The following is a 12,500-nucleotide window of genomic DNA, read 5'->3' as shown; positions in this document are numbered from 1 at the left end:
GGTAAGGTTAGGTAAGGTTAGGTTAGGTTAGGTTAGGTTAGGTAAGGTTAGGTTAGGTTAGGTTAGGTTAGGTTAGGTTAGGTTAGGTAAGGTAAGGTAAGGTTAAGTTAGGTTAGGTAAGGTTAGGTTAGGTAAGGTTGGGTTGGGTAAGGTAAGGTAAGGTAGGGTAAGGTTAGGTTAGGTTAGGTTGGGTTGGGTTGGGTAAGGTAAGGTAAGGTAAGGTTAGTTAAGGTTAGGTAAGGTTAGGTAGTAGGTAAAGGTTAAGTTAGGTGGGTTGGGTTAGGTAGGTAAGGTAGGTAAGGTTAGGTGGGTAAGGTGGGTTAGGTAAGGTTAGGTGAAGGTGGGTAAGGTAAGGTTGGGTTAGGTGGGTTAGGTGGGTAAAGGTAAGGTTAGGTTAGGTTAGGTAAGGTTAGGTTAGGTAAGGTAAGGTAAGGTAAGGTAAGGTTAGGTTAGGTTAGATTAGGTTAAGTTAGGTAAGGTTAGGTTAGGTTAGGTTAGATAAGGTAAGGTGGGTAAGGTAAGGTAAGGTTAGGTTGGGTTAGGTAAGGTTAGGTAAGGTAAGGTTAGATAAGGTGGGTAAGGTAAGGTAAGGTAAGGTTTGGTTAGGTAAGGTTAGGTTAGGTTTGGTTAGATTAGGTTAGGTGAGGTTAGGTGAGGTGAGGTTAGGCTAGGTTAGGTTAGGTTAGGTTAGGTAAGGTAAGGTAAGGCAAGGTTGGGTTAGGTAAGGTTAGGTAAGGCTAGGTAAAGTTAGGTTAGGTTGGGTTAGGTAAGGTTGGGTTGGGTAAGGTGAGGTGGGTAAGGTAAGGTAAGGTTAGGTAAGGTAGGTAAGGTAGGGTAAGGTTGGGTTAGGTAAGGTAAGGTTAGGTAAGGTAAGGTAAGGTTAGGAGTAAGGTTGGGTAAGGTGGAGTGGTTAGGTAAGGTAAGGTAAGGTAAGGTAAGGTAAGGTTAGGTAAGGTAAGGTTAGGTTAGGTAAGGTAAGGTTAGGTAAGGTAAGGTAAGGTAGGGTAAGGTTAGGTTAGGTAAGGTAAGGTAAGGTAAGGTAAGGTAAGGTTAGGTAAGGTAAGGTTAGGTAAGGTTAGGTAAGGTAAGGTAAGGTTAGGTTAGGTAAGGTCAGGTAAGGTTAGGTAAGGTTAGGTAAGGTAAGGTAAGGTAAGGTAAGGTTAGGTTAGGTTAGGTAAGGTAAGGTAAGGTTAGGTTAGGTTAGGTTAGGTAAGGTTAGGTAAGGTAAGGTTAGGTTAGGTGAGGTAACGTTAGGTTAGGTAAGGTTAGGTTAGGTGAGGTAAGGTTAGGTTAGGTTAGGTTAGGTCAGGTTAGGTAAGGTAAGGTAAGGTTAGGTTAGGTAAGGTTAGGCAAGGTTAGGTTAGGTTAGGTTAGGTAAGGTAAGGTTAGGTAAGGTTAGGTTAGGTAAGGTTAGGTAAGGTTAGGTTAGGTAAGGTTAGGTTAAGTCAGGTAAGGTAAGGTAAGGTAAGGTTAGGTTAGGTTAGGTAAGGTAAGGTTAGGTAAGGTAAGGTAAGGTTAGGTAAGGTTAGGTAAGGTTAGGTTAGGTAAGGTAAGGTTAGGTTAGATAAGGTTAGGTAAGGTAAGGTTAGGTTAGGTAAGGTTAGGTTAGGTAAGGTTAGGTAAGGTAAGGTAAGGTAAGGTAAGGTAAGGTAAGGTTAGGTAAGGTAAGGAAAGGTAAGGTTAGGTAAGGTTAGGTAAGGCAAGGCAAGGTAAGGAAAGGTCAGGTCAGGTCAGGCAAGGTAAGGTTAGGCAAGGCAAGGCAAGGCAAGGCAAGGTAAGGTAAGGTCAGGTAAGGAAAGGAAAGGAAAGGTCAGGTCAGGTTAGGCAAGGCAAGGCAAGGTAAGGTAAGGTCAGGCAAGGCAAAGCAAGGTAAGGTAAGGAAAGGTCAGGTAAGGTCAGGTCAGGTAAGGTAAGGTAGGTGTAACATCCTCCCCTTCCTCCCTACCTTCATTTTATTTTGACCTTATTTTATTTTTTATTTTTTTCTTGTATATTTGTTTGTGTGTTTGTGTGTTTGTTTGTGCTTTGCTTGGCTTGGCTTGCTTGTTTGTTTGTTTGTTTGTTTGTGTATTTGTTTGTATGTTTGTGTGTGTGTTTGTATACTAGAGTTTTATTAAGTACTACTACTACTACTACTACTACTACTACTACTACTACTACTACTACTACTACTACTACTTCTACTACTACTACTACTACTACTACTACTACTACTACTACTACTACTACTACTACTACTACTACTACTATTCACAAACATATCAAATAGTTTCACCCCATTCACCCCTCTCCTCACCCCTCTCCTCACCCCTATTCACCCCAATACAGATTTACCCCTCCCTCCCCTCCCCTCACATACCCCCCCTCACCCCTCCGACATGCCCCACTATACAAAACACACACATTATCACCCCAGTCTCACCCCATCCAGTCACACCCCATTCTGTCACCCCATCACGAAACTCAGAACATAGCCCTCACTCCTTCCATACACCCCTTTTATTTCACACCCCTCATACAAGATCACCCCAGTTTCACCCCATCCTGTCACCCCTTCCATTCACCCCACAGAGAGAAAGTTACCCCCCATCAAAATATCATTCACCCCCAACACACACACTATATAATTCACCCCAGTCACCCCATATCACCCCCTTCCATCACCCCTTTACAGAGAAGAACACCCATACCACGATACCATTCACCCCAAAACACACACACACACATATATATATATAACTCCACCCCATTTCAATCACCCACCCCTCACCCCAAGCACCCCAAATCACCCCATATCACCCCTCCCATCACCCCTTTACAGATACAATACCATTCACCCCAAAACACAAACACACACACACACATATATATATAATCCCACCCCACCCCATTTCAATCACCCCCCCTCACCCCAAATCACCCCAAATCACCCCAAATCACCCCACCCAAAACCCCGTTACAGATACAATACCATTCACCCCAAAACACACAAACAAACACACACACACATATATATATAATCCCACCCCATATCAATCACCCCCCCTCACCCCCAGCACCCCATATCACCCCCTCCATCACCCCTTCCATCACCCCTTTACAGATACAATACCATTCACCCCAAAACACAAACACACACAGACATATATATAATCCCACCCCCCTTTCAATCACCCCCTCACCCCAGTCACCCCATATCACCCCCTTCCATCACCCCTTTACAGATACAATACCATTCACCCCAAAACACACAAAAACACATACATATATATATAATCCAACCCCATTTCAATCACCCCCCCTCACCCCCAGCACCCCAAATCACCCCATATCACCCCTTCCATCACCCCTTTACAGATACAATACCATTCACCCCAAAACACACACACAAACACACACACACATATATATAATCCCACGCTCATTTCAATCACCCCCCCTCACCCCAAATCACCCCAAATCACCCCATATCACCCCTCCCATCACCCCTTTACAGAGAAGAACATCCACCACAACATGTCCTCTTTCTCCGAGACCATGGGCTTGGGATACCTCAAGACGCAAGCCATAGAGTTCGTCAATTACAATAAGCGTCAAATGTCCAGGATTTACCCGAAAGGAGCGCGGGTCGACTCCTCAAACTACATGCCACAGGTCAGTTGGGTGTGGGTTGGGTTGTCGGGTTGGGTGGTTGGGTTGTTAAGGGTTGGGTGGTTGGGTTGTCGGGTTGGGTGGTTGGGTTGTTAAGGGTTAGGGGTTGGGGTAGGAGGGGGGAGAATGCAGGAGATTGGAAGGGAAAGTTAAGGAAGATGTTTGTTGGTTTCTGTGTGATATGCTTTCTTTCTCTCTCGCTCTCTCGTTCTTGTTCTTGTTCTCTCTCTCTCTCTCTCTCTCTCTCTCTCTCTCTCTCTCTCTCTCTCTCTCTCTCTCTCTCTCTCTCTCCTCTTTTCTTTATTTTCTTTTTCTTCCTATTTCTTTCATTTTCTTTGTCTTTTTCTCTCTTTTTAGTGATTCTCTCTCTCTCTCTCTCTCTCTCTCTCTCTCTCTCTCTCTCTCTCTCTCTCTCTCTCTCTCTCTCTCTCTCATCCGCCCCCTTCTTTCCCTCTCTCTCCATTCTCTCCATCCTTTTCTTCTCCCTCAAACTCTCTCTCTCTCTCTCTCTCTCTCTCTCTCTCTCTCTCTCTCTCTCTCTCTCTCTCTCTCTCTCTCTCTCTCTCTCTCTCTCTCTCTCTCTCTCTCCTTCCTTCCATCCCTCCCTTTCCTTCCCTGCCTAACCCTCTCTCTCTCACTCTCTCCTTCCCTCCCTCCTTCCTTCCATCCCTCCCTTTCCTTCCCTCCCTAACCCTCTCTCTCACTCCCTTCCTCTCCTTCCATCCCTCCCTATCCTTCCCTCCCTTATCCTCTCTCCCTCCCTCATACTCACCCCCCACCCCTCTCTCTCTCACCCCTCCCTCTCTCTCTCTCAGGTATTCTGGAACGCTGGTTGCCAGATGGTGTCCCTCAACTTCCAGACTTCCGACCTTCCGATGCAGTTGAACCAGGGCAAGTTTGAGTACAATGGCGGTTGTGGTTATCTCCTCAAGCCGGACTTCATGAGGCGGACGGACAGAACCTTCGACCCCTTCGCCGAGTCCCCCGTGGACGGTGTGATCGCCGCCCAGGTGGCTGTCTCGGTAGGTGGTGAGAGATTTTTTCCATTATCATTTTTTTTCATTTATTTTTTATTTTTCATTACATTCTAACATTCACATCGACAAACCACACACACACACACACACACACACACACACACACACACACACACACACACACACACACACATCACCGGACAAACACATCAACAGGATAACAGGACAAACTATGAACTTGCCGAGGAACATAAGGACAGCATTTGTGTATTTGGACGAGGAGATGACGAAGAAAATAATAGTCACAATGATAAGGCCAAGGTTGGAGTATGCAGCAGTGGTCTGGTCTCCTCACGAAAAGAAGAACATAAGGACAGCATTTGTGTATTTGGACGAGGAGATGATGAAGGAAATAATAGTCACAATGATAAGCCCAAGGTTGGAGTATGCAGCAGTGGTCTGGTCTCCTCACGAAAAGAAGAACACAAGAAAGCTGGAAAGAGTGCAGAGAGCGGCAATTAAGATGTCGGACTTACGAGGGGAGACTCAATAGCATGGGGCTCACAACCCTGGAGAGAAGAAGAGAGAGAGGAGACCTGATAGCGGTGTTCAGGGTGGCGAGCGGGGCGGAGAATCTGGACAGAGAGGACCTGTGTGTGTGTGTGTGTGTGTGTGTGTGTGGAGCGAGAGAAATGAGAGGACATGGAAGGAAGTTGAGGGCGACCACGTGTAGGCAAGATGTGAAAAAGTTTAGCGTCCCAAACGGAAGCATTGAGCTGTGGAATGGACTGGGGGAGGAGGTGGAGTGTGCAAGAAACATTCAGGATTTTAAGGAAAAGTTGGATAAGAGTGGATATGGAGACGGGGCAGCGAGGGCGTAGCTTTTGTCCTGTATGTCACAACTAGGTAAATACACACACACACACACACACACACACACACACACACACACACACACACACACCTAAGCTAACCTGACCTAACCTAACCTCCCTATCCTCAGGTCATCGCAGGTCAATTTCACACACACACACCTAACCTAACCTAACCTAACCTGACCTAACCTGACCTCCCTAATCCTCAGGTCATTGCAGGTCAGTTCCACACACGCACATACTAACACTCACCTAACCTAACCTGACCTCCCTAATCCTCAGGTCATTGCAGGTCAGTTCCACACACACACACACCTAACCTAACCTAACCTAACCTAACCTAACCTAACCTAACCTAACCTAACCTGACCTAACCTAACGTGACCTCCCTCCCTTATCCTCAGGTCATCGCAGGTCAGTTCCTCTCGGACAAGAAGGTCGGGACTTACGTTGAAGTGGACATGTACGGCCTGCCCACGGACACCATTCGGAAGGAGTTCAGGACACGTATGATACCTGGCAACGGACTCAACCCACAGTACAATGAAGAACCATTCCTCTTCCGAAAGGTACGAGGAGGAGGAGGAGGAGGAGGAGGAGGAGGAGGAGGAGGATAACAAGAAAAATAAAAATAAAATAGCCTATCTCCCATACCCCATAGGTCGAGTTGCCCGATTTGACCATCCTGTGATTTGCCGTTAAAAAAAAAATAATAATAATCCCCTCTCTCTCTCTCTCTCTCTCTCTCTCTCTCTCTCTCTCTCTCTCTCTCTCTCTCTCTCTCTCTCTCTCTCTCTCTCTCTCTCTCTCTCTCTCTCTCTCTCTCTCTCTCCCATACCCCATAGGTCGTGTTGCCCGATTTGGCCGTGCTGCGATTTGGCGTATTTGACGAGAATGGCAAAATCCTCGGGCAGCGGATCCTCCCCCTCGACGGTCTACAGGCTGGGTACCGCCATATCTCGCTGCGTACAGAGGGCAACTTCCCGATGTCTCTCCCTATGCTGTTCTGTAACATTGAACTGAAGATCTATGTTCCGGACGGCCTGGGCGGTGAGTCAAAAACTATTGCTAACCTATTCCTTAAAATGCCCTAGCCTGATATCACCATTTCCTAGCCGTATCTTCCAGACATCTATCCCCTATTCTTCAACAACGCTCAGCTGTCCCCTTCTTCAAATATCCTCGGTCTATCCTTAACTCAAAATCTTAACTGGAAGCTTCACATCTCTCTTACTAAATCAGCTTCCTCGAGGTTGGGCGTTCTGTACTATCTCCGCCAGTTCTTCTCCCCCGCACAGTTGCTATCCATATACAGGGGCCTTGTCCGCCCTCGTATGGAGTATGCATCTCACGTGTGGGGGGGCAGAGTGGAGTCAAAGGCTCTTCGTCTCATCAGCTCTCCTCCTCTTACTGATAGTCTTCTACCTCTTAAATTCCGCCGCCATGTTGCCTCTCTATCTTCTATCGATATTTCCACGCTGACTGCTCTTCCGAACTTGCTAACTGCATGCCTCCCCCCCTCCCGCGGCCCCCTGCACTCGACTGTCCACTCTTGCTCATCCCTATACTGTCCAAACCCCTTTGCAAGAGTTAACCAGCATCTTCACTCTTTCATCCCTTTGTCTGTATTTCCTCCTGCCCACGACTTGACCTCTTTTCAAGGCACCTCTCCATCCAAAATTGACCTCTCTTTTGCCTACTCTTATTTATTTTCTGTTTTGGGAGCAACGAGAAGGTGACTTATTATGATTTTTTTATACATATAGTTTTTGTTGCCCATGAGCTGACTCTTGTTGTAAAAAAAAAAAATCCAAACCCATTTCCACACCCATTTCCCAACCCATTTCCAACCCCATATCCACACCCATTTCCAAACCCATTTTGTACCCATTTCCCAACCCATTTCCTAACCCCATTTCCAACCCCATATCCACACCCATTTCCAAACCCATTTTGTACCCATTTCCCAACCCTTTTTCACACCCATTTCCTAACCCATTTCCTAACCCATTTCCCAACCCATTTCCAACCCTTTTTCACACCCATTTCCAAACCCATTTCCACACCCATTTCCCAACCCATTTCCACACCCATTTCCCAACCCATTTCCACACCCATTTCCAACCCATTTCCCAACCCATTTCCACACCCATTTCCAACCCATTTCCAAACCCATTTCCACACCCATTTCCCAACCCATTTCCAAACCCATTTCCAACCCCATATCCACACCCATTTCCCAACCCATTTCCCAACCCATTTCCTAACCCATTTCTCTCTCACCCCCAGATCTGATGGACGCACTCTCTGACCCCCGTGCCTTCCTCAGTGCCCAAGAGAAGCGTGAACAGCAGATGAAGGCCATGGGTATCGAAGCCTCGGACATCGACACCAAGGCTCTCAAGGGCGGCAAGGGCGGCGGCGGGGGCGGGGCCAAGCCTGGGGCGGGCGGGGCAGGCGGGGCGAAGGCTGGGGCTGGCGGGGCGAAGGCTGGAGGCGCTGGAGGGAAGAAGGAGGAGGAACCGCGTAAGTATGTGTGTTGGTGAGGAGGAGGAGGAGGAGGAGGAAGAGGAAATGTGAAAGAGAGAAAGAGGAGGAGGAGGAGGAGGAGGAGGGAATGTATTGAAGAGGACTAAAGGAAGAAAAGGAGGAGGAGGAGGAAGAGGAAGAGAAGGAGGAGGAGGAGGAGGAAGAGGAAATGTGAAAGAGAGAAAGAGGAGGAAGAGGAGGAGGAGGAGAGAATGTATTGAAGAGGAGTAAAGGAAGAAAAGGAGGAGGAGGAGGAAGAGGAGGAGGAAGGAAGGAAGATTAAGAAGAAGAAGAAGAGTGTTAAGTATGTATTAGTCTCTCTCTCTCTCTCTCTCTCTCTCTCTCTCTCTCTCTCTCTCTCTCTCTCTAACCTAACCTAACCTAACCTAACCGTACCCAAATCTAACACTCACTCTCTCTCTCTCTCTCTCTCTCTCTCTCTCTCTCTCTCTCTCTCTCTCTCTCTCTCTCTCTCTCTCTCTCTCTCTCTCTCTCTCTCTCTCTCTAACACTCTAGCTAGCTATCTAACACTCTCTCTCTCTCTCTCTCTCTCTCTCTCTCTCTCTCTCTCTCTCTCTCTCTCTCTCTCTCTCTCTCTCTCTCTCTCTCTCTCTCTCTCTCTCTCTCTCTCTCTCTCTCTCTCTCTCTCTCTCTCTCTCTCTAACCTAACAGTACCCTAATCTAACACACACTCTCTCTCTCTCTCTCTCTCTCTCTCTCTCTCTCTCTCTCTCTCTCTCTCTCTCTCTCTCTCTCTCTCTCTCTCTCTCTCTCTGTCTCTAACCTAACCCTAACCTAACCTAAGAGTACCTAATCTAACACTCTCTCTCTCTCTCTCTCTCTCTCTCTCTCTCTCTCTCTCTCTCTCTCTCTCTCTCTCTCTCTCTCTCTCTCTCTCTCTCTCTCTCTCTCTCTAACCTAACCTAACCTAACCTAACCTAACCTAACCGTACCCAAATCTAACACACTCTCTCTCTCTCTCTCTCTCTCTCTCTCTCTCTCTCTCTCTCTCTCTCTCTCTCTCTCTCTCTCTCTCTCTCTCTCTCTCTCTCTCTCTCTCTCTCTCTCTCTCTCTCTCTCTCTCTAACCTAACCTAACCTAACCTAACCATACCCTAATCTAAACCCCCCTCTCTCTCTCTCTCTCTCTCTCTCTAACCTAACCTAACCTAACCTAACATAACCTAACCGTACCCATATCTAACCCCCTCTCTCTCTCTCTCTCTCTCTCTCTCTCTAACCTAACCTAACCTAACCTAACCTAACCTAACAGTACCCTAATCTAACACACTCTCTCTCTCTCTCTCTCTCTCTCTCTTTCCTAACCTAACCTAACCTAACCTAACCTAACCGTACCCAAATCTAACCCCCTCCCTCTCTCTCTCTCCACAGTTGAGTTTGAACCTATCAACCTCGAGAGCCTCCGGTCACAGAAGAACTTCCTGAAGGCGACCAAGAAGCAGCAGAAGGAACTTGAAGGCATGAGGAAAAAGCACATGAAGGAGAGACTCACCATACAGAAGGGGCAATGTAGCGCCATTGAGAAGCTCGCCAAGGGGAAGAAGTAAGGAGGAGGAGGAGGAGGAAGAGGAGGAGGAGATGGTTTTGAGAGAGAGTTATCAGAGGGAAAGAAGGGAGAGGAGGAGGAGGAGGAGGAGGAGAAGGAACAGGAGGAGATGGTTTTGAGAGAGTTATCAGAGGGAAAGAAGGGAGAGGAGGAGAAGGAAGAGGAGGAGGAGGAGGAGGAGAAGGAAGAGGAGGAGGAGGAGGAGGAGGAAGGAAGAGGAGGAGGTAGAGGAGGAGGAGGAGGAGGAGGAGGAAGGAAAGGGAGGGAAGAATTGAGTATGATTGAAGAGAGACAGGGAAGGAAAAGAAGGAGGAGGAGGAGGAAGAAGGGAAGGTGGAGAGGAGAGATGGAAGAGGAAGGAAGAGGAGAGGAAGGAGGAGGAGGAAAAGAAGATGGAGGGGAAGAGAAGGGAGAAAGAGTTTGAGAGAGAAGGGAGAGGAAGAGAGAGGAGGAGGAGGAGGAGGAGGAAGTGGATTTTGAGAGAGGAACCACTCCACATTTCCTCCTTCCTCCACATTATCCACACACCTCTTCCATCACCCCTTCCACCCAACAAACCCCCCCTCCCCCCCCCCCCCTCTCTCTCTCTCTCTCTCTCTCTCTCTCTCTCTCTCTCTCTCTCTCTCTCTCTCTCTCTCTCTCTCTCTCTCTCTCTCTCTCTCTCTCTCTCTCTCTCTCTCTCTCTCTCTCTCTCTCTCTCTCATTCAACTTTCCCGTTTCAAATTTTTCCTCTTCTCTCTCCCTCAAACACCCCACACACCCCTCCCATCACCCCTTCCACCCCTCACACACCCCTCCCATCACCACCCCACCCCTCACACACCCCTCCAGTCACCCCATCACCCCTCCCATCACCCCATCACCTCTCACACACCCCACTCTCCCCAGGGACGCAATGGATGACCCCAAAATCATGTCCCTCGTGACTGACCAAATGACCCAATCTTGCCTCTTCTCCCTCCCTCAAACACCCCACACACACCCCTCCCATCACCACCCCAGCCCACACACACCCCTCCCATCACCCCATCACCTCTCACACACCCCGCTCTCCCCAGGGACGTAATGGATGACCCCAAAATCATGTCCCTCGTGACTGACCAAATGACCCAATCTTGCCTCTTCTCCCTCCCTCAGTCACCCCACACACACCCCTCCCATCACCCCTTCCACCCCTCACACACCCCTCCCATCACCACCCCAGCTCTCACACACCCCGCTCTCCCCAGTGACGTAATGGATGACCCCAAAATCAAGTCCCTCGTGACTGACCAAATGACCCAATCTTGCCTCTTCTCCCTCCCTCAGTCACCCCACACACACCCCTCCCATCACCCCTTCCACCCCACACACACCCCTCCCATCACCACCCCAGCTCTCACTCACCCCACTCTCCCCAGGGACGCAATGGATAACCCCAAAATCATGTCCCTCGTGACTGACCAAATGACCCAATCTTGCCTCTTCTCCCTCCCTCAAACACCCCACACACTCCTCCCATCACCCCTTCCACCCCCCACACACCCCTCCCATCACCACCCCAGCTCTCACACACCCCACTCTCCCCAGGGACGCAATGGATGACCCCAAGATCAAGTCCCTCGTGACTGACCAAATGACCCAATCTTGCCTCTTCTCTCCCTCAGTCACCCCACACAAACCCGTCCCATAACCCCTTCCACCCCACACACACCCCTCCCATCACCACCCCAGCTCTCACACACCCCACTCTCCCCAGGGACGCAATGGATAACCCCAAAATCATGTCCCTCGTGACTGACCAAATGACCCAATCTTGCCTCTTCTCCCTCCCTCAAACACCCCACACACACCCCTCCCATCACCACCCCAGCCCACACACACCCCTCCCATCACCACCCCAGCCCACACACACCCCTCCCATCACCACCCCAGCTCTCACACACCCCGCTCTCCCCAGGGACGTAATGGATGACCCCAAGATCAAGGCCCTCGTGACTGACCAGATGACGCAGTGGTCCCAGCTGATGGAGAAACACAGGAAGGAGGAATGGGAGATGTTGAAGGAACACTTGAAGAGCCAGGAGGATATTCTCAAGAAGCTCATGGAGGAGGAACAACAGGCCCAGATCAAGAAGATGGAAGTCAGACATGAACAGTGAGTGGAGGGTTAGGATAGGTTAGGTTAGGTTAGGTTAGGTTAGGTCAGGTTAGGATAGGTTAGGTTAGGTTAGGTTAGGTTACGATAGGTCAGGATAGGTTAGGTTAGGTTAGGTTAGGTTAGGTTAGGTTACGATAGGTCAGGATAGGTTAGGTTAGGTTAGGTTAGGTTAGGTTAGGTTAGGTTAGGTTACGATAGGTCAGGATAGGGTAGGTCAGGATAGGTTAGGATTGGTTAGGTCAGGATAGGTTAGGTTGGGTTAGGTTCGGTTAGGATAGGTCAGGATAGGTTAGGTTAGGTTAGGTTAGGTTAGGTCAGGATAGGGTAGGTCAGGATAGGTTAGGATTGGTTAACGTAGGAACAACAGGTGGAGATTAAGAAGATGGATGTCAGGGTTGGGTTAAGAAGGAGGATTGCGTTAGGTTAGGTTAGGTTAGGTCAGGATAGGGTAGGTCAGGATAGGTCAGAATTGGTTAACTTAGGAACAACAGGTGGAGATTAAGAAGATGGATGTCAGGGTTGGGTTAGGAAGGAGGATTGGGTTAGGTTAGGTTAGGTTAGGTTAGGTCAGGATAGGGTAGGTTAGGATAGGTCAGGATAGGGTAGGTCAAGGATAGTTTGGGTTGGGTTGGGTTGCATTGGGGTTGGATTGAGGTTGGTTTGGGGTTAGTTTGGGATATTATAAGGTTGGTTTAGGTTGAGGGAGGATTGGGCTAGCCTAAGTTAAGTTTCCATTAGTTTGGGTTGATTGAGGTTAGGTTA

The 12,500-nt window shown here is 48.6% G+C and overlaps 1 protein-coding gene across 6 annotated transcripts in view; it reads left to right on the top strand.

Moving 5' to 3' along the window:
- Positions 1-12,500, top strand: part of LOC126992735 (1-phosphatidylinositol 4,5-bisphosphate phosphodiesterase-like) — a 61,933-nt gene that overhangs the window by 42,779 nt on the left and 6,654 nt on the right. For all 6 annotated transcript variants that reach the window (XM_050851552.1, XM_050851551.1, XM_050851550.1 and 3 more), the window contains 7 exons: positions 3,497-3,654; positions 4,467-4,673; positions 5,908-6,072; positions 6,349-6,553; positions 7,793-8,029; positions 9,424-9,595; positions 11,538-11,735. In XM_050851552.1, the coding sequence (XP_050707509.1) occupies positions 3,497-3,654; positions 4,467-4,673; positions 5,908-6,072; positions 6,349-6,553; positions 7,793-8,029; positions 9,424-9,595; positions 11,538-11,735 (1,342 nt within the window). The remainder of the gene's footprint in view (positions 1-3,496; positions 3,655-4,466; positions 4,674-5,907; positions 6,073-6,348; positions 6,554-7,792; positions 8,030-9,423; positions 9,596-11,537; positions 11,736-12,500) is intronic.

This window comes from Eriocheir sinensis, unplaced genomic scaffold (assembly GCF_024679095.1).
Source record: "Eriocheir sinensis breed Jianghai 21 unplaced genomic scaffold, ASM2467909v1 Scaffold50, whole genome shotgun sequence".
Classification (NCBI taxonomy): Eukaryota; Metazoa; Arthropoda; class Malacostraca; order Decapoda; family Varunidae; genus Eriocheir; species Eriocheir sinensis.
Note: the sequence above shows the minus strand (reverse complement) of the source record. Positions and strands in the feature narration are given on the sequence as shown.